Raw genomic sequence first — 27,081 nt, 5'->3', positions numbered from 1 at the left:
TATACACAGTGGGCTGGGCCCTTTTGCATCAGTTAGCAATTGAGAAATGACCCACAGCCGGGTGGTGGTGGCACACGCCTTTAATTCCAGCATTCGAGAGGCAGAGGCAGGCAGATCTCTGAGTTTGGCGCTACCTTGGTCTACAAGTTCTAGGATAGTCAGGGCTACACAGAGAAACCCCTGCCTTGAACCACTCCCCCGCCCCCCGCAACTCAAAAAGTAAGAAATGACCCACAGGCCTGGTCACAGGCCACTCTGGTCTGGAGAGGTTGTTAATTGATGGCTCTGTTTACAAGTGACTCTAGGTTTGTGGCGGATTGATGGCTGAAGCTGACTATGACAACAATTACACAGTCTTCAAATCTTGGGTTAGTGCTTTCCCTTTGGATATGAATGATAAATTCTTACTTTTTCTCCTTTAAATGTTTCTAGGAGTCCAAATAGTTCTCCTAACCGACAGCTGAAACCTGGAATCATTTCTGCCCAAAATATCTACAGCTTTGGCTTTGGAAAGGTAAGAGGTTGCTACTCATAGCCGAGATTTGCTGGTCTAGCTAGAGAATCATATGACCACATCTCTCCACCTTACTCAGCTCTTCTCTGTTTTGGGCATGGTTTGAGGTAGGCTCTCAAACTTAGAGCAGTCCTGTGTCAGCTTCCCAGCACTGGGATCACAGGTGCAAACTGCCCTATTCGGAGATACTATTTGTCCTCAAAACATTCCTCAATTCATTAAAAGCATTTCAGCTGTACTTATTAAACCTGTACAAGGTCATTGGGGAGCAACCCCATAGAGCTGGAACAGTTTTCTGTCTCTTTATTAAGGGAGAGGGTCTGGGACCTTTATGAGAAACTTCTAAGTGCTCTTGTATCCTAAGCAAGTGCTTTATCACTGAATTGTATGTGATCCCAGCCCTCAATTCCTCCCTCCTAGCCTCCGAGTATTTTTTCTTCTTTGCTCTTTTTCATTGTAGGAAAGATATTTCTTAGTGTTCCTGTCCTTACTGATAAATGATAAACACCATATAGAATTCATTTGAATGACTCTGGCAAGATAGGAAATGTGTAGAACGTGACCCCACTAGGGAACATTGGTGGGTGAATAAATTATCTTTGCTTTTCTAGTCTCTATTGTTTTTTTACCAAGGTGCTTGGGGTGAGGATGAAGGCAAAAATAATTCTGGCTTTTTTCCCTCCACCGAGGGTGAACCCAGGATGTCTGGCATGATATGCAGATGCTTTACTATGCTGTTTCCTCAGCACACGTTATGTTCACTTTTGCTCACCTAGACCTCAATTCTGGAGAGGTCACTATAGGTCTCTGTCTTTGCTACATTTCTTTTTTTAAAAAAGTTTATTTTTATTTATTTATTTTTGGTTTTCTGAGGCAGGGTTTCTCTGTAGCTTTTGGAGCCTGTCCTGGAACTAACTCTGTAGAGCAGGCTGGCCTTGAACTCACAGAGATCCGCCTGCCTCTGTCTCCCAGTGCTGGGATTAAAGGCGTGCGCCACCACTGCCTGTTTGCTACATTTCTATTGCCATGACAAAACAGCATAATCAAGGCAACTTAGAAAAGAAAGCATTTCATCTGGGGGCTCATGGTTCCAGAAGCTTAGAGTGCATGACCATTATGGTAGGGAGCATGGCAACCGGCAGGAGAGCATGCTGCAAGAGCGCTAGCTGAGAGCTTACATCTGGCAGGTTGGCATGCTGTAAGAGCGCTACCTGAGAGCTTACATCTGGCAGGTGGGCAATGCTGCAAGAGCACTAGCTGAGAGCTTACATCTGGCAGGTGGGCATGCTGCAAGAGCACTAGCTGAGAGCTTACATCTGGCAGGTGGGCATGCTGCAAGAGCACTAGCTGAGAGCTTACATCTGGCCCACAAACACAAGACAGAAAACTGAGAGAGCTGACTGGGAATGGAGTGAGTTTTTGAAACCCCAGAACCTACCTTTAGTGAGTGACAAACTTCCTCCAATAAGACCACATCTCCTAATCCTTTTCAAATAGCTCTAGTAACTGGGGGCCAAACATCATTCTCATTCAGACTACCACAATCCCCTTAGTCCCAGTCATATCACTACAGGCAAGATGTCGGACTTCTGTCTGTGAACCACCTCAGAAAAGGGAAAGAATATTACAAGATTCAAAATAGTATAAAGTCAGTTGTGGATCATGTAGGATCATGCCTATGACCCTACCCTTAAAAGAATGTGTCATTGTAAAAAGTAAGGCCAAAGTTACATGAGATGGTAATTCCTATAATCTCAGTCCTCCAGAGGTCGGGGCAGGGAGATCATGCATTTGAAGTCTATGTGAGCTGCATATGGAGATCTTACTCAAAAACAGGTAGTACAACTGGGCATGGTGGTGCACACCTTTAATCCCAACACTTGGAAGGCAGGCAGGCAGGCAGATCCCTTCGAGTTTGTGACCAGCCTGGGCTACATGGTAAGACCATGTCTCAAAGATCAGTCAAACATCACCAACAAAGATAGTACATAGGTGTATTTACTAAGTAAGGAACAGCTCTACGCAAAAGTGACAAGATTCTGCAGGTATTTTGCTTTCCCGTTTTTTTCCCTCCCATTTTGAAGCTATTCCTTGGTTTCAGTTTTATCTCACTCCAGGGATGCAGCTCACATATCCAGGATCTCTTCCAGTAATTGGAGAAAAGGAAGTGATTCAAGCTGATGATGAGCCTACCTTCTCTTTCTTCAGTGGCCCCTACATGGTCATGACCAAGTAAGTGGGAGTGGACAGTGTCCCCTGGGAAGAGTAGCTTCCTGTGGATTGATAGCTTCTCCTCAAACAGAACTCATAGGTGTAAATTAGGGTTTCTCACTGCACATTTTTTGGATAGATTCTTAGCTGTGGTCAGACCTGTGCTTTGTAGGATGTTCAGGAATGAGCCTGATCTCTGCACACTGGGTCTTTAGCAGCTGTCCACGGTCCCCTCGGTTGTGACAAGCAGACTGTCCATAGACTTTATGAATTAGCTCCTATCCAGAGAACAGCTGGCTCCTGTCTGTCCTAACAGCCTCGTAACTATTCTCTCTTCTCCGATCACCACTGCCCTATCCATCAGCCACACTGCTGTCACCACTGTCTAACAGAAAAACCTTACCAGATTATTCTCTTCCCTTGAATTCTTCCGTGACTTTTGCCTCCTCGCTTAATTCTCCAGGCTGCTTTAAACCCTGGGAGTTGGTGGTTGGGGGGGGGGGGGATCCAGCCCCCTAAGGGATAGTAGGGATGCTGCGTGAGCCTGGTTTCTGGGTCCGTGGGAAGGAAACCTGGTTCACGGAAGCAGTGACTGCTCAACCCCTCTCTTGGCACTATCTCCGCCTCTTTTAGCCTAGTGTGGAACAGGAGCAGAGTCACAGTGAAGGAATTGAACCTCCCCACCCACCCTCATTGTAGCAGACTGAGATTGGCTGATTTGTTGATTGCTGAGCAGGAGCACAGCAGGTAAGAAGAACCAAGAACAAGACCTACAATAGGGCTGGTGGGTGGTGGTGACTCTCGTCTTTAATCTTGAGTTCAAGGTTAGCCTGGTCTACAAAGTGACTTCCAGGACAGCCAGGGCTGTTACACAGAGAAACCCTATCTCCAAACAACAACACTTATGAAGAGAAAGAGGGACTAATGTGTAACACCCGATTTTGTGTTACACCCTCGGTACAGTTCGCGACACTGTACCATACGCGAGTCAGGCAAGGGCCTGGAGATTGAAAGAACACACAAAGAGACCAGGGTCATTCGAAAGGAGATCAGCCCAATGCCCTTTATTCAGACTTGGGGGAATCCTTAAGTATCTAACTGCTGCACAAGGATCTCTGCCCAGGCAGGTGGGAAATTACCATATTAACAATGGAAACAATGCCATACAGCTAATCACCAGTCGGGGCAGGAAGAACCCAGGAACAAACAGGTTGCTTAGTTAGCTGACCAGAAACTGTCCTCGCAAATGCACCCAGAACAAGGGCAGACCTGGGCCCTACACTAATGATTAGTATGAGGAGTGTGGATTGTGATGGTAAGGGGCTCAATTCTGTCATCTGTCCCATAACTTCATGTCTTCAGATGAACAGGCTCCAGAACCATTTGATTTTTCTGCTGTGGCCCCTGAGGCCTGCTCCATTTGGGAACTGGTACCCATCTGGAGAGCAAATGACTGTCCTGCTTTCATAGAGCATAGCACTCCATAAGAACCACATCTCGACTACTGAGGACATGAATCTCAGTTCCAAAGGCTTCCTGAAGTTCTAGAGTTATGTTATTTAGGTCTTGGTGAGTCAGACACTGGGTTCATGATTTCATACCAGGCCACTGAGCTAGCTCCTGAATAAACCCTTGTTTTGAAGAAGCTAGCCTGAATGACCTACACAGGTAGGTAGGCATGGTGTGTGCTTTGACGTGATGCTGGGTAGGTATGTGACTTTGGCTACCAACTTTCTAGGAAAATTCTACCATTGATTCCTGTGTTTTTTTTTTAATTTTTAAAAAATTTTTTAAAAGATTTATTATGTATACAGTATTCTTTCTGCCTGCATGTGTGCCTGCACCCCAGAAGAGAGCACTATGTTGTAAACCACTATGTGGTTGCTGGGAATTGAACTTGGGTCCTCTGGAAGAACAGTCAGTGCTCTTAACCACTGAGCCATCTCTCCAGTTCTTGTCGTTTGTCAGAGATAGGATTTCTTTGTGTAGCTGTCCTGGCTGTCCTGGCTGTCCTAGAACCCACTCTGTAGACCAGGTTTCCCTTGAATTCACAGAGATCCACCTGCCTCTGCCTCCCAAGTGCTGGGCTTAAAGGTGTGCTCCATCACTGCCTGGCTTGGTTACTGCTTTTCTAAAGTGAGTAGGAGGGTGTGTTTCTGAGATGATGTATGCAGCTTACGCAGGCTCTCGGTCAGGGTTTCTATTGCTGTGATAAAACATCATGACCAAAAAGAAAGTTGGTGAAGAAAGGGTTTATTTAGTTTACACTTCCATATAGCTGTTTGTCATTGAAGGAAGTCAGGACAGGAACTCAAACAGGGCAGGAGCTTGCGGGCAGGAGCTGCTGTAGAGGCCATGGAGGAGTGCTGCTAGCTTGCTCAGTCTGCATTTTTTTCTTTTATTTCAGCCTTTTTCTTTTTTGTTTTTGTTTTTCAAGACAGGGTTTCGGGCTGGAGAGATGGCTCAGTGGTTAAGAGCACTGGCTGCTCTTCCAAAGGTCCTGAGTTCAATTCCCAGCAACCACATGGTGGCTCACAACCATCTATAATGAGATCTGGTGCCCTCTTCAGGCATATGTGCAGGCAGAATACAGTATACATAATAAATCTTTAAAAAAAAAAAAGACAGGGTTTCTCCGTAGCTTTTGGTTCCTTTCCTGGAACTTGCTCTTGTAGACCAGGCTGGCCTTGAACTCACAGAGATCCGCCTGCCTCTGCCTTGTGAGTGCTGGGATTAAAGGCTTGTGCCACCACTGCCCAGCACCACTGATAACTCTTAAACTTTCAGCATCTTCCAATAGATGTCTTCCCTTCCAGAACACATTTTATTTTCTAAAAAAAATGATGTATATAAGTTGTGATTTGTTCGCTTTTGTTTTTCTGTGCTGTGTTTGTTTTGAGACAAGATCTCATGCATCCCAGACTGGACTTGAGCTCACTGTGTAGCCGAGGATGAACTTGAGCTTCTCCTGCTTCTGTCTCCTGAGTACTGAGATTATAGGTTGAGCCACCATGCCCGCTATAAGTGGAATTTGTTTAGAATGTGTTCAAATGACATAAAGAATATCACCTGTGTTTTCATCATGCTCTCCTCTGCCGTGTCCCTAATGAAGATTTTTATCTTTTGTAGCAACCTGCGGCACCCTAACCTGCTGCAGCTGATGGCAGTATGTTTGTCCCAGGACCTGAAGAAAATTCGCCTGGTGTATGAGCGTATCACAGTCGGCACCCTGTTCAGTGTCCTCCATGAACGAGTAAATGGTCTTTCTATAGATTTCCCCAGCTGCCTTACTCTTCTCCCTGCCCTCTTCCCTGCCATTTTTGCAGAGTTCTCATTTAGGAGATGAATCTGTAAATTATTTTTATGTATTGCATGTGGTGTAACATGCCAGATAAGACTGATAAGCAAATGTTGAACTAATGTGATTTAATTTTTTTCACATTGGTTGGTCAATTGATTTGTATGTCTTGTCTGTCTGTGTTATTCCTATGGAAGTCAGAGGACAGCTTGTTGGAAGGCGTGCTCGCCTTCTGCCGAGGGTTCCAGGAAATGAATTCAGGTCACCACGCTTGGTAGCAAACACCTTTCTTCACCTCTGAGCCACTTCACTGGCCATGATACAATAATAGTCTTCCTCTTTTTCCTTCTTTCATTAAACAAATTTATCAGGGGGTGGTGCATAACATTCCACAGTTATAGATCAGAGGATAACTTTGTAGACTTGGTTCTCCCTTCCACCTTTATGTGGTTCTGGGTAACAAGAGCAGGTCGTCAGACTTAAATCACAGCCGCCCTTACCTGCTGAGCCATCTAGTTGGCCTTGTTTTATTTTGTTTTGAGACAGGCTTAACTGTGTAACCATGACTAGCCTCAAACTCATGACCTTCCTACCACTCAGCCTCCTAAGTGCTGGATGTGCCGCAATTCCTGGCTTCTCAGTCTTGTGCCTTTGGTTTTTTTTTTTTTTTTTTTAAATCAGCTCTTCAATAGCTCAACAGAACCAGAAACATTAATGCAATTCTGGCTGAGCCATTGGCCACAGGTTCTTTTCCCTACATCTTACTTGTGCTCTGTCCTGGTTTGTTACATAGAGACCTTTATTGCTTTCCTTTTCACCTCTCAGATTTCCTTGGGGTGAAGGAATATCTTCCATCATCTTGTAGCTTAGTGTTCTTTCGCCAGGATATGACTTCCAGGAGCTCTTTCTCCGTGGCCTTCTTCTAAATGCTGTGGCTGGGAGTAAAGAGACCCTGCAGAGAGTCTTTCTTTTCATCTGATGGGGCTGGAAGCTGAGTTGATTCTCTGCAACTTGTAGAGTCCTTTGAGCTTCCAGGTTCTCCCAGCCACAGTGCTGGTTAGGGAGGTGCCAGGGCAGCTTTACTGGCAGTTTCCCAGGTTAAGCTGGAATGCTCATACCAAGTTTAGAGTACTTTCTTCTAATGCGTCATTATATAAAGCAGCTCACCTGTAGGAAAGGAGCTGCGGTTTAGAGGCAGCAGCCTGGATCAGTGGAACTATAGATCAGTCACTTAACCTCACTGACATTTAGGCTCCCCATCTGCTGAATGAGAATACCAGGAAGTGTGAGAATCAAATGAAGAGACTTTGGAAATGACACCAGGAGGTCTTTCCTTTTGGTTTTGGAACTTTCTCTCTTGCTTGCAGAGGTCCCAGTTCCCAGTGTTGCACATGGAAGTGATTGTGCACTTACTGCTCCAGATCGCCGATGCCTTGATCTACCTCCATTCCCGAGGCTTTGTCCATCGCTCCCTTAGCTCCTATGCTGTCCACATTGTCTCTGCAGGGGAAGCAAGACTGACCAACCTGGAATACATGATGGAAAGGTAGATAGAGCCTCCCGTGTAGTTTCTTTCTGAAGAGGGACTCCCTGGGAGACCTTTGTTATAGTGCTGAAATCTAATGTGTTCAGGTTTCCTAATTGGTGGGAAAACTGTCTGTCAGCACAGAAAGATTTACCAAATTCAAAGGCTATTTGCAAAGGCTGTTTAAGTTTGTTTTGCGTTCTCTGTGTGTGTGTGTGTGTGTGTGTGTGTGAGAGAGAGAGAGAGAGAGAGAGAGAGAGAGAAGCTGTTTGCAAAGGCTATAGTTAGATTGCTTAAAAATTGGTTTTGCAGTTGGGCAGTGGCACATGCCTTTAATCCCAGCACTTGGGAGACAGAGACAGGCGGATCTCTGTGAGTTCGAGGCCAGCCTGGTCTACAAGAGCTAGTTCCAGGACAGGCTCCAAAGCTACAGAGAAACCCTGTCTCGAAAAACCAACAAACAAAAATTATTTTGCATTTTTTGTGTGCGTGGGGGGAGGAAGGGAGGGAGGGAAAGAGGGGAGGGGAGGGCAATTCAAGTCATCAGGCTTGCTGTCAGGAACCTTTTCCACTGAGGCCTGTATTAGAGCTTGCCAGCAGTGAAGCAGGAGTTTTAGAAGGGTTTTTAGGACTAGGAGTGGAGCCCAGGGCCCTGGAAAGGGGTGCTACCGCAGCTAGGGCTAGCTGGCCCTGGTCAGGTAATACCAAGTTGGGTCCTAGTACTATGGTCATTGGAGGTGTTACAACAACTCACAGGGTGAACAGAATCCCTATGTCTTTCCTTCCTGGATCATATAACTATAAACCCCAAGTATTGCGTGTTAACTGGTTAGCTCTTTTTTTTCTCAGTGAAAGTGATTGTGATTTTAGATTTTTTTTTTTTCTGGTGTGGTACGGGTGAAAGAGACTAAGTCCTTTTTGTTAACCCTCAACCAGGAGACATTGACATTGGTTTTACATCCCCAGGCAGCACATTAAAATATTTTAGCCCTCCCCCCATACTGCAGAGTTTGCTTTCCCCCCCGGACAAATATTTCATTCAGAATGTTTGTATACAGGATAAAAGTTTCTGGGGGTTTGCTCAGTATCCTCCCAGGAGTAATTTGCTAAACACAGGTCAAAAGTTAGCTGGGGGCAGTCCTTGGGCTTCCCACAGGTCAGGGAACCCTGATTGCTCTTCGAGCAGATGAGGGGGGGGGGACTTGATCGGGGGAGGGGGAGGGAAATGGGAAGCGGTTGTGGCGACGAGGCAGAAATCCTTAATAAATAAATAAATTTAAAAAAAAAATAAAAAAATAAAAAAAAAAGTTAGCTGGGGGAACCAGGTATTTAGGGGATGAACTCCAGTGGCTAGCTTTAAGGCTTGCCCAGTCTCAAAGTTAGTCAGGGTCCAGATTAAACATCAGGGCAAAGATCAGCAAGCCTGGCAGAGTCAGGCCTCCTTGAGAGGATTTTGGGTACGTTGAAGCTTTTATTTGGATGGTCCTGGGTCGTCCTGTGAAGGTGCAGGCTTGACGTGAGAGGCATGCATCCAGGCTGCAATACCGTCCACTTTGAGGGCAGTAGGTGTAGGGTCCCCTCCAGCGAGGTTTAAGGTTCTGGGACCGGTGTCTCTGAACATACACAGAATCGCCAACCTGGAATGGGTGTGAGATTTCCGGGTGCCCGGGCTGGTGTTGGGAGGTGCCAGCAGAGAAGCAGGGAGAGTAGCTTAGTCCAGCGGACAGCAGCAGGGATAGCTAGGGCCTCCTTAGGGAGGGTCTAGTCTGGCCTGCAGCAGCAGGCTCTGGTCAGATAAATACCATTTTATGTCCCAAGTCCTTCCCGACACCCATGGAGACAGTCCCGCTTCTCGCCCCTGGGAGACAAGTGGGGGAGATGTCTGAACCCCCGTGTTGCCAGCCTCCAGGGGCAGCTGTGGGGGATATGTATCTCGGATATCCCAGGAGGCTAGCTCTGCCACTAGTTGACAGAAATCAGGGGTGAGGGCAGGGGTATCAAAGCAAGGGCTTGAGGAGGCATGGATTGCAGGTATGAGCGGGCAGCTGCTGTTCTGGCTGTGGGGTGCTGCAGCTTTCCTCATGTCCCTCCGGATATACCCCAGGCATCAATTCTGGAACGAATGCGAGATTTCCAGGTATCAGGGTGGCCAGGGGTCTCTATGCCTGGGCTCGGAGATCTGGAGAGCCTTCAACCGCGCCTGCAGATGGGGTTTGTGAGCAAATGGGTCATGAGGGGCCTTAGGAAACTAAGAGGGGGGTCCCCCATATTGGATCTCATAGGGGGTTAGTCCAAGCTGAGACGGGGTGTTTCGTACACAGAACAGGGCTAGGGGAAGGAGCTGTACCCAGTCTCTAGTGCCAGATTCCAAAGGCTAATTTGGTAAGGGTCTTTATTTATCCTTTTTACCTGTCCTGAGCTCTGGGGTCTGTATGTAATTTTTCCCAGTCTTACCTATGCCCTGACTTTTCTGAGTAACAAGGCAGTTTTACCATCAACCTCGATTACCTTGAGCAGGCCAAACCTTGAGAAGATTTCTTCTTTGATCTTCTTAGTCCTGGTAAGAAAAGCTTCTCTGCCTTCCGAAGGAAGGTCAGAAGGGTAAGGGTTAGCTAGAGTTGATGAAGGACATACTGGGCATGATAGAAATAGTGTGAGATTTGGGCTTGCTGATCTCTATGGAACTTCAGGCAGAAATGGCAATCAGGAAGTCATCATAGCTGCAACAGTATACGTTCTTTTGTAATGTAAGTTGATGAACCATGAGTCCAGATAACTCTCAATTCTGCATTTATTTTGGGTAACTCTGTATTTGGGCTCATTAGTTTAACACCTTGCCAATAGTAACATTCCATCTCCGGGCATGAAAGGGATGCAGCAGGCTTTTTTCTACTCTTAATTCCTCAACTGATTCTTTTTTTTTTTTAAAGATTTATTTATTTATTTATTTATTATGTATACAGTGTTCTGTCTGTCTATATGTTTGCTGCCCCAAAGAGGGCACCAGATCTCATTTATTGTGAGCCACCATGTGGTTGCTGGGAATTGAACGCAGGACCTCAGGATGAGCAGTCAGTGCTCTTAACCTCTGAGCCATCTCTCCAGCCCCTCAACTGAATCTTTAGATTAGTACACCACTTGACCCTGCATGTGCTGTCACATAGAGTTATACCCAAATAGAATGCAAAAACTGAATTCCATAAAACTTCACTGCCCTACAGTGGCAGCCAGAACAGAAGTCTCTCTTCCTCAGCACCACTCCAGCCCTTTTCCATGTTGGCATGACACACAGGGCCTCTCATACGGTAAGTGAGCACTTGAGAAGGAAGGCTGGAAGAGAAAAAAAGTAAGAATAAAAAGGAAAGGATTTGAATTCTGGTTATGACTCGTCCTTTGCTAGGACCTAACCTGAGCCCAAGAGGCCTGTGGTCCTTTGGAGAAATGCCCAGCTTGAAAGGAAGCATGGTAGTTTCCCCCAAATATGCTTTAGACAATAGAATACCCATTGCCTTTTGGGGGATAGCTGATGAAGAGCACTTGTCTAGCACGCATGAGGGTCTGTGTTTGATTCCCAGTTCCCCCATAAAACAAAATCATAGCCAAAAAAAGAACTATTGACTTTTGTGGTACTAATGTAATTTATGTTACTATATAATTATATAGTGAATATTCAAATTTATACATTAAATATATAAATGTTTGTGTATTAAATATGTCTGCAAAAAAATAAATATGGGCCGGGCGATGGTGGCGCACGCCTTTAATCCCAGCACTCAGGAGGCAGAGGCAGGTGGATCTCTGTGATTTCGAGATGAGACTGGTCTACAGAGCTAGTTCCCGGACAGGCTCCAAAGCCACAGAGAAACCCTGTCTCGAAAAACCAAAAAAAAAAAAATATGTCTGCATATCACAATACACAGTTTCCCAGTTTATCGTTTAGTGATACAAATAAAAACTAAGATCGTATTTTCTAATTCATGATTTCCTGAGTTCACTGCTCTCTGTCAATGGCGTGCTGGATGGACAGAGAACTGTGGAGGAGGGGGAATATGACAAAAATACAATGTATAAAAATTCTGAAGGAATTAATTAAAATATCATTTAAAAAATCTCACTGATAGAAACATCAATCTGAGAAGCCCATCCTAGCTTCTAAAATTTATGCTTATGCCAGACCAGACTGGCCTTGCACTCACAGAGATTTATCTGCCTCCCGTGTATTAGTTAATTTTCTGTTGCTGTGACAGAGCACCATAAGCAAGGTGATTTAGAAAAGAAAGTGTTTAATTGGCTTACAGTTTCAGAGCGTTAGCCCACAATGGAGGGGCAAAGACATGGCGGCAGCAACAGCTGAGAGCTCATAGCTTGATCCACAAGGAGGAGGAGAGAGCACTGGGAATTGTGCCAGTCTTCTGAGACCTAAAGACCAGCCTCCCCAGTGACTCACCTCCTCCAACTGGTCCATGCCTCCTAATCTCTCCCTGATAGCTTCACCAACTGGGGACCAAGCATTCAAACATTCAAGCCTGTGGGGCAGCTCTCATGTACACCACCACATGGGAATATAGGCATGTGTCATCCATCTCCCTGGCCTTTGCCCTTCTAGTAACAGTTCAAAAATTGTTTTTATTTTATGTATGAGCATTTTGCCCACATGTATGTATATGTGTGTATCATGTGCATGCCTGGTGTCCACAAAGACCAGAAGAGGGAGTTGGACTCCTGGAGCTAGAGTTATGGGCAGTTGTAACCTACATGTGCTGGGAATTTAACCCAGGTCCTTTGCTGTACCTCTGAGGTGCTTGGGTTCCAGGTGTGCTAGTGCTGGAGCGTGAGCTCTGGTTTCTTACCCGCTGTGCATGCACTCTACCAACTGATCTCTGTTCCCAGCCCCAGGATAATTATCAGTGAGCACTCATCAGACCTTTACCAAATGCTTGCCATTATGGCCATATTATGTCTTACTTGGTGGAATGAGTACTTTATGCCCACAGAGTGTTGCCACATCCATAATTTCATTTGAATACCATGACAGCCATGGGTAGTCAGTACTGACTTCACTTCACCCTGAGGCCTCTTGTTGGCCTGGGGGACATTTATGGTAGTCTGACTTGGCTCTTAAGATGTTTGGTTGGAAAGATAACTGTTTTCGCAAATCAGTGTACTTTGATGGACTGAAAAGGCTCATTCCCCAGAGGACTTGATCTCAGAAAAGAAGTCATAGGCCAGGTGTCGTGGTGCACCTCTTTAATCCCAGCACTCAGGAAAGAGGTATGTGGCTCTCTGTGTGTTTTATGCCAGTCTGGGCCTTATAGGATAAAGGCTTTGCCATTAGTCTGACAACCTGAGGTCAAACCCTGCATGTTCTGGGTAATGCAGTGCAAGTGTGTAGGTTCAAGAAGGTCTGTGAAATGAAGACTCAGAGACACTTTGAGATTGAACTTAGCCTTAGCAGCCACAGGGGTCCCAGCCTCGGTGAAATGAAGCACTTTCCCTTAGCCCGTCACATTTTTATTTTTCTCTATATTTACACTTTAGCCCGTAGATTTCCGTATCTCAAAACAACCTGAATGAAGCTTCCAAAAATACAATGCCAAGTGCAAACACCTGATTCAGGAGGTACCATGGTTTTCCAGAGGGGGAAAAAATGTGGCTACTCTCAGAGAGCTGAATGCAAGATATAATAAGAATAAACTTAAGTAATAACTATTCTGCAGCTAATAAAACAGTACTACTTTTAAAGTAGATTATCAGGGAAGGGCTCCCTAAGGAGGCAACTTACTTTCTCTCTTTCTTTTCCTTTTCTTTTCTTTTCTTTTCTTTTTTTCTTTTTCTTTTTTGGTTTTTCAAGACAGGGTTTCTCTGTGTAGCCCTAGCTGTCCTGGAACTAGTTCTTGTAGACCAGGCTGGCTCCGAACTCACAGAGATCTGCCTGTCTCTGCCTCCTGAGTGCTGGATCAGAGGCATGCATTACCACTGCCTAGCAGAGGCAACTTTCAAATTAATGTCTTGGCCACAAGAAACAGCCAGTTACTGAACATGTCAGGCAGGAGGAACTGCTCATATGGAGTGGAAGTGGGAATGTCTTCCTAGTGCAAGTGGACGATGGCCCCCGTGGTTTGAGTGGAGTGGGGAGTGGCCACATAAACTATGGGAGATAGGGCCAATAAAGCAGGGATGATAAGGAATTGTATGTATTGGGAGAACTCTGAGGCAGTGTATGGTAACTCTGTTTAGTTGTTTAGCTGAATTAGCGGAAGCTCCAGGAGATTGGTACCTCATAGGAAAGTGTTTACGTGCGCTATGTGGTGATCGCAACAACTCCTTAAGGGAAACTCGGCCTGTGTTTCCTTCCATAGCCAGGACAGTGGCACACACAGGGACGTGACGCGAGTGCCCCTCCCCACCCAGCTCTACAACTGGGCTGCTCCAGAAGTGATCCTACAGAAGGCGGCCACTGTGAAGTCAGACATCTACAGCTTTTCCATGATCATACAAGAAATTTTAACAGGTGATCAATGTGTATATTCAAAGTTGATCCAAGTCCTTATTTTTAGGTTAGAGATTTCCCCCCAGGAATTACTTAGTTTTATGAAAATTCAGAACTTAAAGAAAAAAATCCTGAAGGATCTTTGTTTGTTTGTATATTTGTCTGCTTTTCTAACATGTAGCCCCGACTATCCTGGAACTAGCTACGTAGACCAGGCTGGCTTCAAACTTAGACAGTTTGCCTCTGCCTACTGAGTTCTGGGAATAAAAGCATGCAGCACTACACCTGGCTTCAAGGATCTTCTTTGTGCTTATTAGACACAAGATAGTTTCCAAGAAATCTTCCTTTAACTATTTACAACTCAGAAAAGCCCATAGATCTTCCCGCTATTGATAAAGCACTTAAGCGAAAATAGGAAATGGTAGATGCATACCTGATGAAAGCCCCTTGAAACCTACATGACTTTGAGTAAAGTACTCACATAACTGAAGACAAAAGGACTCCTTCGAGAGAGACAGACATATCCGTATGCATACACACATATAACACCACATTCAAGTGAGGGAGTAGGCAGAGTCAGCTGCCCCTTTGATGTTTGGAATCCTAGAGGCAAAATTGCACTCTTCAGGAGATGAATTCATGATCTACTCAGCCTGATGCCCAAGCATTAGCTTGTCTCCAAGTCTTCTAGGGACACCCATGTATGCAGGAAGCTGACACTAACTATTTTCTGTGTCAGAGGGATTTCCCTGGTATATAGGTTAAGTGACTCCTTGTCCATAATTGGGCCAGGTGGTTTCTCTGGGGGAAGAAGGTAATGTTTAAAGGGACCAACTGAATCGACTAAGTTCTTAACCACTCCTGATTTATTTTTTCTTTCTTTTATTTCTCTGTGTTATTCCGTATTTTTAAATGTTTTATTATCATATATTAATTATATATGGTAATTGGCTTTATGATGTTTTTATACATATATATATAATATATTTTGATCATATTCACCCTCCTTGCTCTTTCTATTTTTAATTTTATTTTGTGTGTATGTGTATTTTGTCTACATGCATATCAGTGCACCTAGTGCCTGTAGTACCCAGAAGAGGGCATTGGATCCCTGGAAGTAAGGTCACTGATGATTGTAAGCAGCAATGTGGGTGATAGGAATTGAACCTGGATCCTCTGGAAGAGCAGCCAGTGCTCTTAACTGCTGAGCCATCTCTCCAGCCCCTACATTACCATACCCACTTTTGCCCCACCTCACTCAGTCACAACTAGTCCCTTTCTACTTTCATGTCTGTTTGTCTTTTTCCATGACCCCGTGAGTTCCATTAGGGTTGTTTACAGGAACATGGGCAAGAGGTTATTACAGAGACATAGGCAACTTACTTGTGAATACATCACTGAAGAAAATCAGTGATTTTCTTCTGTCTTAATCTTATTCCTATCTATTACTTTTTACTTATAGACAACATACCCTGGAATGGCTTGGATGGCTCAGTTATTAAAGAAACCATAGCCTTGGGAAGTTATTTAGAAGCGGATGTCAGGCTTCCGGAACCTTACTATGATATTGTTAAGTCAGGTATCCACGCCAAGCAGAAAAATCGAACAATGAACCTACAAGATATTCGGTATATTCTGAAGAATGACTTAAAGGCAAGCCCTAAAATTGGGAGAAGTTTGTTTCTGCTACCTACTTCATTGGGTTAGAGACCAGGAAGCTAGAGGCCCAAGTTTTAACAATGTTTGGAATTGAGGACAGTGGTGCATGCCTGAAGATTTATGTCGTGAGAGGACATGGGTTGGGGATGGGATACTGAAATAGGATCAGGAGTTCGAGATTTTCCTAGACTACATAGAAAGTTCAATGCTAGTGTAGAGGTACATACTATGACTAGTTCTCAAAAAGTCCCCAAAGTTTTGGAAAGCCTTGTTTTATTATACTGTGTTGCTGAGGAAAGCCTCTCTGTTTAACTTAGAGAATGCGTCAGAGGATTGAGGCGAGATCTGGAGAAGTTGTAGGGTATAATAAAGATAAAGTGAATGGCAGGAGTGGACTAATAATAAACCAGCCAATTAGGATTGATGGCCAGTCTAATATGAGAAAGAAAGAGATATTTGAGATATTTATGTTTCTAAAAGCACAGATAGCATTTGGATGAATTGAGATGTGTCATTGACAATGTTTTGTTGTAGGAGTTTCTTGGAGCTCAGAAAACTCAGCCAACTGAGAGCCCCAGAATGCAGATCTATGAAGCCCATGCTGATGTTAACCCCCATCTAGGACTAACTTCAGAATATCAAAAGGACATTCCAGACTTGGACATCAAAGAGCTAAAGGAAATGGGTATGACTTGAACACACAAAGCATGCTGTTATGCATGTGTGGAGTTAGAAGACAACTGTGGGGGCTGGAGAGATGGCTCAGAGGTTAAGAGCATTGACTGCTATTCCAGAGGTCCTGAGTTCAATTCCCAGCAACCATATGGTGGCTCACAAACACCTGTAATAAGATCTGGTGCCAACTTCTTTCTGCAGGGACACATGCAGGCAGACCATTGTATATATAATAAATAAAAACAAACAACAAACAAAAAGGAAACTCACAAATGGTGGATACACATTGTGAGATACATCCACCTTTCATCCAACAGATGGTGGATACCCACTCTGAGATAGACCACATTTTATTAAAAAAAAAAAAAAGACAACTTCTGGTGTCAGGTCTCTCTGGTCCTGGTAATCAAGCTTGCTACTGAGATGTCTCATTGGCTCTTTTTTTTTAAAAGATAGATTTATTTATATTTTATGAGTATTTTGTCTGCATGTATGCCTGTGCACCAGCAGTCATGCCTGATGCCCAGGGAATCCAGAAGAGCTATATATTGGGTTGTGATCCACCATCTAGGTGCTGGGAATTGAACCCAGGTCCTCTGGAAGAGCAGCCAGTGCTCTTAACTGATGAGTCACTTCTCCAGCCCTGTTTTTGGTTTTATTAAAGATAGAGTCTCATAGCCTAGGCTGGTCTTGAATGCTCAGTCCTTCTGTCTTAAGTCTTCCAAATGCTGGAGTTATAGGCAAATGCCACTCCACTGGGTATCATCAGTTTACTTTTTTGTGACTCACATGGACACTGTCTCTTTTAAACTGTATATATAACCTGTGCTGAAAAAAGATGGGTACTTTAGGAAAAAGCTAAGATCCTTAAAATTATTAAGTTAAATCTTTTAGGCTATATAAACACCAGGGTTATATGCAGAACTTAATAGTAACTGAATTTATAGTATGATCAGTCATAGGAATTTATCTAATTGCTTAGAAAAGAAAAATAACTTTAAAAAAGATTATTATATATTTTATGTATATGAGGCTCTGTCTACATGTACATCTGCAGGTCAGAAGAGGGCGCGAGATCTTATAGATGGTTGCTAGGATTGAACTCAGGACCTCTGGAAAAGCAGCCAGTGCTGTTAACCTCTGAGCCATCTCTCCAGCCCCATAAAAATAATTTAAAAAATGTAAAAGTCCTATCTGCTGACCAGCTTGGCACAGTGATATGGATTTATAATCCCACGATTTGGGAATGTGAGATAGGAGTATCACTTGAGTTCTGAAGTTTGGGGTCAGTCTGAGCAACGGGACCTTATTCTTTAAAGTGCTCAGTCATGGCACTCACTTGATGGCTCCTGTTCCAGGTGAGGAGACTGAGGATGCTTGGGGTTGCAGAGCTTGTTTCCAAGTTGGAACGTAGACCAGGCTGGCCTCGAACCCACAGAGATCTACCTGCCTCTGCCTCCCAAGTGCTGGGATTATAGGTGTGCGCCACCACTGCCCGGCAGGTCTTTTAATTATAGCCTAATCACTGTTTACTTGGACTCTCCTCTGACGGGTGGAAGTTTCCAGAATATCCCCTTCCATATTTTCATTATTTGTGTCCTTCATCCCATTTCCTGAAAGTTGTACCCTTATCAACTTAAGTCATGTGTGGGTCAGCCCTCAAGTTATTCTTACAATAACTCGAGTTATTTTTCCTGTGATTCAGTAGCTTCTTGGGCAATAGTCTCCACCACTTTTATCCCATGCTCACCAAAAGCATCACCTCAACTGTTTTAGTCACACATTTAATACACAAAGGAAGCCATGGGTATAGTCCTTAGGATCCAGGAGCCTTGAGTTTGAATGTTCTGTCAGTCAAACACATTTAAAATAGTATAAATGAAGCTGAGAACATTCTTAGAAATTAGACCTCCATGGCCCCAAATGTCTATCTTATTCGATGTCAAAATGGGAACTTTCACTTAGATTAGAAATACCCTTTCATCCTCTGCTGGCTGGGTGTGATGATACACGCCCTAATCCTAGTCTAGAGGCAGCCCTCAATCCCAGCACTTGGGAGTCTGAAGCAGAGGCGAGCAGATCTCTGGGTTCAAGGCCAGCCTGGTCTACATAGTGAGATTGTGAGTTCCAGTACAACCAGGGCTAGGCAAAGAGATCCTGTCTCAAACAACAACAGAAAGAAATAACTTTTCATCCTCTGTTGAATGTATCTGTTGGTCTTCTGGTAGGATCTCACTCCTAGGAAGGGAATTGGAAAAAAATAAAAGATGGTTTTTATGCCTTTAAAAAAGTTATTATTGTTTTTGTTATTTGAGACAGGCTCTCACTATATGGTTCAGACTGACTTAGTCCAGGCTGGCATCTAACTTGAGATCCTTCTGCCTCAGCCTGCCAGATGCTATGATTAAAGGTGTGTGTGTGCCGCCTGACCCAGCTCATGTTGTATACCTTGAACAATAGCCAAGGCTGCTTACCTTCTTTGATTAGTTTAATCATCTAGATATTGCTATTCTTTCCAACAGGTAGTCAACCCCATTCACCAGCAGATCACTCTGTCCCCATTGGAAAAACAGTACTGACTCCTCCAGTCCTGGATTCAAGTCTGTCAGTCCAGGAACCTGAGAATCCAAATGTTCCTTCTCCTCCTGCTTTGTGTTTGGCAGAAGAGGTCAGGAGCCCCACTGCAAGTCAGAGCAGCCTCTGCAGCTTTGAGATCAATGAAATCTACTCAGGCTGCTTCAACTTGGGAACTGTCAAAGAGGAAGAGTACCCAGGGACTGCTTCATCATCTGAGGGGGATAAGCCAGACCAGGTAGATGAACTTCCATCTCTGGAAGAAGAGCTGGATAAGATGGAGAGAGAATTGCATTGTTTTTGTGAGGAGGACGAGAGCTTTTCAGAAGTTGACACAGACCTTTCCTTTGGGGATGGCGACTGGCAAAGTGATTCCTTCAGTTCACTCAGCCTGACTGAACCAACCAGAGAAGACAAGAGCAAAACGAGCAGTTGGTCCAAAACTGATGAGGTTGTCAGTAAGTGCGTGCTGAATCTAAAGATTTCACAAGTAATGATGCAACAGAATGTTGAGTGGCTGAGGAAGCTTGAGCAGAAAATAGATGAACTTGAGTTGGCACAGGAGGAGCTGGAAAATCAGGGCAGGAGTTTGTGGGATGCTGCATTAAAGTTTGCAAATGCCAAGTATCCATTAGCTGTGGGCCCTCCATCTTTGACTTATGTTCCTCCTGTTATGCAATTACCAGAGCTCAGGACTCCAGGAGCGGAGAGAGACTTCCAAGAAGGACATTTTGGCAAAAAGCCTGAGCAACTAATCTGTGGCTGGAAGCCTTTCACACAAGTTTCTGAAGAAAACAGAGAAGACCAGTCAGAGACAAACAATCAGGTACAGTAAGTGGGTAGAAGGAACTGCCTTTGCAGGATCTTTGAGCCAGTATTTCCTGTGACCTGTATATAAATGTATATAGCTATAAATAAATGTAGATAGCTTGTAGCAAGGTCCTTTTGGTTTAGGAAATAAGTCCTCTAGGATGGAATTCTGTGGTACATATTCTCTCTAACCCCCATTCCAAACCAAGCACAAAGCCTTTGTCCTTCTCCATAGTTTCAAATGTATTAGGTTCAGCTATGAGAAATTTGTTTTATAGATCAGTTAAGTACTAGCAATTTGACATAATTCAAAGTGTATAAAGTATTTTTGATATTTTAGGGCTGGAGATACGATTCAGTACTTAAACAGTACTTGCTGCTTTTGCAAAGGACCTGGGTTCATTTGGCAGCACTGACATGCGTCATCTTACAACCACTCATAACTTTAGTTCCAGGGGGTCCAGGGCCTTCCTCCACACATAAATGCACTCAAGCCCACACGCTTTAAAAAATTCTTTACTCTCAATTCCCCATTAAGTTATTTAAGAAATATTTATATGGGACTGGGAAGATGGCTCTGTAACCGGAGGTTTCTCATCCCACCTGGTCCTACAGCAGCTTTTAAAATACACACTCAGAGTCTTAATATTACATACTGTTTGGCCTATTAGCTCAGGCTTATTAACTAGCTCTTACAACCTAAATTAACCCATTTCTATTAGTTTATATTGTACCGTGAGGCTCAAGACTTGTTATCTCACATCTTGCTTCTCTGGTGGCTGTTTGCATCTCCTTCCACTCTGCCTTCTTTCTCTCTCTGGCTCTGTTTCGTCTTTCCAACTAGCTATATTCTTCCCGGCTATAAGCCAAAGAAGCTTCTTTAATAACCAGTGGTAATAAAACATATTTACAGCCTACAGCAGGGTATCCCACAACATGGCTCAGCAGTAAAATGCCTGCAAGACAAGCATGAGAACTTGAGTTTGATCTCCAGCACTCATTAAAAAAAAATCAGTTATGTCAGTTTTGCCTAGTGCTGGGGCAGTGGAGACAGGAGGATCCCTGGAGGGAACGCACTGTGTAAGTCAGATGTACTTCATTTTTAATGATTTGTCTCATTTCTGTGCATTTGATGCCACCCCTAAGCTCTTACTTTGTTGCTGTAAGCTAGGAAAGAGTGAGTACTAAGTTATTAAAATGAAGTAAAGGAAAGCAAATGTCTCTCTTTTGAATGAAGGACATAGCGTTTATTATTTTTTACTTCCACTATTTCCAGAGTATTGTAACTTCTATTTTGTTTTCACAGCACCCTACTGGTAGGCATTATTACCATCTTCTTATGGGTGATGAAACTGAGCTAGAGACTTTTATATTATTTCCATCAAGACTTAGACTGGAATCCAAGGTTTAGTGGGCTTGCCACGAAAATCTCTGCTTTTATGTTGCTATAAGGGAGAAATGGTTAGCAAAGTTTTTAAGTTTCTGATTTTTTTTTAATTTTAACTTTTTTTTGTTTTTTCAAGATAGCGTTTCTCTGTGTAGCCTTGGCTGTCCTGAAACTCACTCTGTAGATCAGACTGACTTTAAACTCACAGAAATCCTCCTGCCTCTGCCTCCTGACTGCTGGGATGAAAGGCCTGCACCACCACTGCCTGGCTCTTACTTATCTTTTAAAGTCAAGGTTTCATTGTGTCTCTCAGGTCGGCCCTGAACTCACTATGTTGTCCTGTAGTAGAGGCTGGCCGCAAACACACAGCCATCCTTCTGTCACACCTTAGTGCATCACCGCACTCAGCTTCGGATTCTAGGTTTTTGTTTTGTTTTGTTTTGGTTTGGTTTGGTTTTTTTCAAGGCAAGGTTTCTCTGTGTAACAGCACCAGCTGTCCTGGACCTCACTGTGTAGACCAGACTGACCTCGAACTCAGAGATCCATCTGCCTCTGCCTTCTGAGCGCTGGATTAAAGGTGTTTGCTACCACTGCCAGGCCTTGGTTCTGTTTCATATACTCATTTTCTGCTTGTCCTCTTTCTCTCTGGGTTCTTGACTGCCTGGGTTCATGAACTCCACATTCTTTAATAAACTTCCAAGTTATTAGATATGAAACATGAAAAGGATATAATCATAAATTGGTTTTGCTATTTCTATACACTTAGCAAAAATGATTTTGAAAATAGAGTATGAGAGTAAAAAGAAATTTTGCCTCCCAAAGCAGTGAGACATGTTTGTTTTTTTAAGCTGCCGACTGTGCGTGGTCCTGGGAAGCAGAACAGAGGTGAACAGTCACCATCCACTGAGGAAGCCAAGGAGAGTTTGGAGAGAAATAAAAACCAAAATAGCAGGAGGTGGGTTAACATTTACTGTTCTTTGTCTCATACGCCTTTATAGGCCCATGTGGCCTTAGGCCACTTTCTGACCTTCAGACATCTAATGACAATGTCATTATGTCTCATGACTAATGATTGTGAATAATGAATAAAAACAATGCAGAAACATTAGAATGGAAACTTACAGAAGACATCACAAGCAAAGTGCACGACGGGCTAAATCACACGGAGTCCATCAATATCAGTAGTAAAGTATTTTGCCTTTCTAAAACTCTCTAGATAATTTAAAAAAATTATTATTATAATATTATCTTAGAGATATAATCTTACCGTGTAGCCCAGGCTGGTCTGAAACTCACTATGTAGACCAGACTGGCATCATACTCGCAAGGCTCTACATGCCTCTGCCTCCCAAGTGCTAGGGTTAAAGGTGTGCGCCACCATGCTGGAACATATTTATTTTTATTATCTTTTAAACTATTTTTATGTTGTATGCATTGATGGTTTGCCTATATGTACGTCTGTGTGAGGGTGCTGTATACTCTGAAACTGGAGTTATAAACAATTGTGAGCAGCAACTATGTGGATGCTAGGAATTGAACCCAGGTCCTCTAGAAGAGCAGCTAGTGCTCTTAACCTCTGAGCCATCTCCAGCTCCATTATTTTTTCCAAATACTTATTTTTATTTTGTGTGTGTGGATGTTCTGCCTGCATTTATATATGTATACCACATGTGTACGGTATCTGTGGATTCCCTTGAACTGGAGCTATAGATATTCCTTAACTACTGTGTTGTTGATGAGAATTGGACTCCAGTGCTCTGTAAGAGTGGCAAATACTCTTACCCACTGAGCCATCTCCAGCTTTTTTACATTTGATTTATATGCATGTGTGCACGTGCATGCACGCACCACCGTACTCCCTCCCAAATAAATGAAAATGTAATAAAAATATGCAAAAGCACATAGTGGCACATGCCTACAATCCCAGCTCTTTGAAGGTAGAGGTCATTTAAGGCCAGCGTGGTCTTTGTAGTGAGTACCTGGCCAGGCTGGGCTACACTGAGACCCTGTCTAAAAACAAACAAACAAAACAAAGCAGAAAAGGGGGCTGAGATGGCCCAGTGGTTTAAAGCACTTGCCGAGGACCCAAGTTCAATCCTTAGGCACCACATAGCAGCTCACAGCCATCTGTGACTTTCTGTTCCGGCCTCTGCAGGCACTAGGTACATATGTGGTGCACAGACATGTGACTCATGCCTATAATCTCAGCACTAAAGGAGGGAGAGACTATCCTGGGCTACAGAGTAAGATTCTTTAATAAAATAAATAAATGCATTTCACTTACCATGCTACACTATTTTTATTTTTTTTTTTATTTTTTTTTATTTTTTTTATTTTATTTTTTTTAATTTATTTATTTATTAAAGATTTCTGTCTCTTCCCAGCCACCGCCTCACATTTCCCTCCCCCTCCCCAAATCAAGTCCCCCCCCCAAGCCCGAAAAGCAATCAGGGTTCCCTGACCTGTGGGAAGTCCAAGGAACCCCCCACCTCCATCCAGGTCTAGTAAGTTGAGCATCCAAACTGCCTAGGCTCCCACAAAGCCAGTACGTGCAGTAGCATCAGAAACCCAGTGCCATTGTTCTTGAGTTCTCAGTAGTCCTCATTGTCCGTTATGTTCAGAGAGTCCGGTTTTATCCCAGGCTTTTCCAGACCCAGGCCAGCTGGTCTTGGTGAGTTCCCAGTAGAACATCCCCATTGTCTCAGTGTATGGGTGCACCCCTCATGGTCCTGAGTTCCTTGCTCGTGCTCTCTCTCCTTCTGCTCCTGATTTGGACCTTGAGAATTCAGTCCTGTGCTCCAATGTGGGTCTCTGTCTCTGTCTCCTTTCATCGCTTGCTGAAGGTTAATATTCAGGAGGATGCCTATATGTTCTTCTTTGGGTTCTCCTTATTTAGCTTCTCTAGGATCACTAATTATAGGCTCAATGTCCTTGGTTTATGGCTAGAAACCAAATATGAGTGAGTACATCCCATGTTCCTCTTTTTGTGTCTGGCTTACCTCACTCAGGATAGTGTTTTCTATTTCCATCCATTTGTATGCAAAATTCAAGAAGTCCTTGTTTCTTACTGCTGAATAATACTCTAATATGTATATATTCCATACTTTCTTCATCCATTCTTCCATTGAAGGGCATCTAGGTTGTTTCCAGGTTCTGGCTCTGACAAACAATGCTGCTATGAACATAGTAGAGCATATACTTTTATTGTATGATAAGGCCTCTCTTGGGTATATTCCCAAGAGTGGTATTGCGGGGTCCAGGGGTAAGTTGATCCCAAATTTCCTGAGAAACCGCCACACTGCTTTCCAAAGTGGTTGCACAAGATTGCATTACCACCAGCAATGGATGAGTGTACCCCTTTCTCCACAACCTCTCCAACAAAGGCTATCATTGGTGTTTTTGATTTTCGCCATTCTGACAGGTGTAAGATGGTATCTTAAAGTTGTCTTGATTTGCATTTCCCTGATCACTAAGGAAGTTGAGCATGACCTTAAGTGTCTTTTGGCCATTTGAAGTTCTTCTGTTGAGAATTCTCTGTTCAGTTCAATGCCCCATTTTATAATTGGGTTGGTTAGCCTTTTACAGTCTAGTTTTTTGAGTTCTTTATATATTTTGGAGATCAGACCTTTGTCAGTTGCGGGGTTGGTGAAGATCTTCTCCCAGTTAGTGGGTTGCCTTTGTGTCTTAGCGACAGTGTCCTTTGCTTTACAGAAGCTTCTCAGTCTCAGGAGGTCCCATTTATTCAATGAGGTCCTTAATGTCTGTGCTGCTGGGGTTGTATGTAAGAAGTGGTCTCCTGTGCCCATGTGTTGTAGAGTACTTCCCACTTTCTCTTCTATCAGGTTCAGTGTGTTCAGACTGATATTGAGGTCTTTAATCCATTTGGACTTGAGTTTTGTGCATGGTGATAGATATGGATCTATTTTCATTCTTCTACAGGTTGACATCCAGTTTTGCCAGCACAATTTGTTGAAGATGCTCTCTTTTTTCCATTGTATACTTTTAGCTCCTTTATCGAAAATCAGGTTGTGGTGGTTACACTATTTTTAAAAACTTATGTAAACTTATTTTGAAAAAACAATTTTTTTCTCTTTGAGTTTTAGATTTTTTTATTTTGTTGGAAACAAGGTGACTTTAAACTAAATGAAAATGTAATAAAAATATGCAAAAACCCCAGCATAGTGGCACATATCTTTGGTTCCAGCACTCAGGAGGCAGAGGCAGGCAGATCTCTCTAAGTCTGAGGCAATCCTGGTTTACAGAATGTGTTCAAGGATAGCCAGGGCTACATAGAGAAACCCTGTCTTCACTCCCGCAGAAGCCCAGAAAGTAAAAAACAAAACAAAACAAAACAATTTTCTTCTGTATTTTTGATTATATATTTAGGATAGTTTCCCAGAAGCAGAATTGTTAGGTTAAAGGTTTTGAACATCTAAGAGTTGTTGCCAAAAAGCTCTTGAAAGCAGCTGTCAGATCTGAGCTCTTCTTTCTGGTCCAGCTGGGTAGTAGTGCATTCTGGGCAACAAGAATTTCATAGCTGTGCCACAGAGCACACATTTTGTTGTTTGAGACAGTTTCTCTTTGTAACAGTTCTGGCTGTCCTGGAACTCACTCTATAGACCAGGCTGGCCTTGAACTCACAAAGATCTGCCTGCCTCTGCTTCCCAAGTGCTGGGATTAAAGGCGCGCGCCACCACTGCCCAGCCTGATCACACACTTTAAAAGAGTTATTTTATTTATTTATCATTACTATTATTGCTGTTATTATTTGAGACAGGATTTCACTTGTATTTCTAGCTGGCCTGGAGCTCACAAAGGTCTACCTACTCTGCCTGCAGAGGGCTGGGATTAACTGCGTGTGCCACCATGCCCAGCCCTGAGGAGTTATTTTAATGAATGGCAAATAGTTATAGTCATGGAATATTTAGAGGAAGGAAGACTGCAGCTAAAGAAGCTTAGTCCAGAGAGACTGTTCCTCACTCATGCAAGACAGGTGACCTAGCAAGCAAAGCAGGATCCAGAACCCAGAGAAACTCTGTTCTTCAGGGTACTTGTGCCGTAAGAGCCTTGTTTCAGGGGTTAGCTATTGTGCTGTCAGTGCTATGGTGGGCTTGGCGCCAGAGAACCTCCACATGAACTGTCACTTGTGATTGTCTGATTGGGGACAGGGTGGACTCGGCTATAGTGAAGGACAGATTTTGTCAGAGGAAACTTTCAACTGTCAGTTTCTTCTACTTCTGAAAATCTCCCAAGAGCATTATTAGAATCATGAATTTGGAAATTAATAAAAAATAACCAACCTGTGGGGATCTTTTAGCCAAATCTTTTAATTTTTCAGCCAGGAAAGGTCTAGGGAATCAAGTATCCAAGTCAAGAGTTACTCAACTAAATAGTGCACCCTTCCCTGAGTCAAACCACTCTGGCAGATTGGGGTTACCCAGGCTCAACAGGGCTATGCCAGGCTAGGGGGCCTGACAGTTGAAGATGATGGGGTGTTGGGTGCTCCCTGGTGGTGAGTAGAAGTCCGAGTGGGCAGGGATTGTGGGTGGGCCGGTGGGCTTTGAACTGTTAGGAACTTGAACCAACATTTAATTTGTATCTACCTCACTTCTACCCTAAATGATGCAACTTAGGATCAGTATGGAATCTGCGTCTTCTGAAATCTATAATATAAAGTCAAGAAATAATGAAGATGATGGAGAGGCAGACTCAAAATGGAAAAGTGAGTATGAACTCATTTTTTTAATAGATATTATTTGTTGTCTGTCTATCTATCTATCTATCTATCTATCTATTTTGAGGCAGGATCTCATTATGTAGCTCAGACTGGCCTTAAAATCACGACCCCCCCCAAATATTAGAGTTATAGGCATGTACTATTATGCCTAGCTGATGAATGAAATAATTCTTGATTATCATCAGTTTTGTTTGTGTTATG

General features: G+C 43.5%; 1 protein-coding gene across 1 annotated transcript in view; it reads left to right on the top strand.

Moving 5' to 3' along the window:
* Positions 1 to 27,081, top strand: part of LOC121456462 (inactive serine/threonine-protein kinase TEX14-like) — a 99,513-nt gene that overhangs the window by 31,105 nt on the left and 41,327 nt on the right. Inside the window, exons 5-15 of the mRNA XM_041664621.1 lie at positions 433 to 514; positions 2,616 to 2,746; positions 3,359 to 3,472; positions 5,855 to 5,978; positions 7,391 to 7,569; positions 13,908 to 14,059; positions 15,501 to 15,691; positions 16,232 to 16,382; positions 18,895 to 19,772; positions 21,992 to 22,098; positions 26,777 to 26,865. Coding sequence (XP_041520555.1) covers positions 433 to 514; positions 2,616 to 2,746; positions 3,359 to 3,472; positions 5,855 to 5,978; positions 7,391 to 7,569; positions 13,908 to 14,059; positions 15,501 to 15,691; positions 16,232 to 16,382; positions 18,895 to 19,772; positions 21,992 to 22,098; positions 26,777 to 26,865 — 2,198 coding nt within the window. The remainder of the gene's footprint in view (positions 1 to 432; positions 515 to 2,615; positions 2,747 to 3,358; positions 3,473 to 5,854; positions 5,979 to 7,390; positions 7,570 to 13,907; positions 14,060 to 15,500; positions 15,692 to 16,231; positions 16,383 to 18,894; positions 19,773 to 21,991; positions 22,099 to 26,776; positions 26,866 to 27,081) is intronic.

This window comes from Microtus oregoni, unplaced genomic scaffold (genome assembly GCF_018167655.1).
Source record: "Microtus oregoni isolate MIOR12 unplaced genomic scaffold, Mior012 000015F_ref0000493, whole genome shotgun sequence".
NCBI lineage: Eukaryota > Metazoa > Chordata > Mammalia > Rodentia > Cricetidae > Microtus > Microtus oregoni.
Note: the sequence above shows the minus strand (reverse complement) of the source record. Positions and strands in the feature narration are given on the sequence as shown.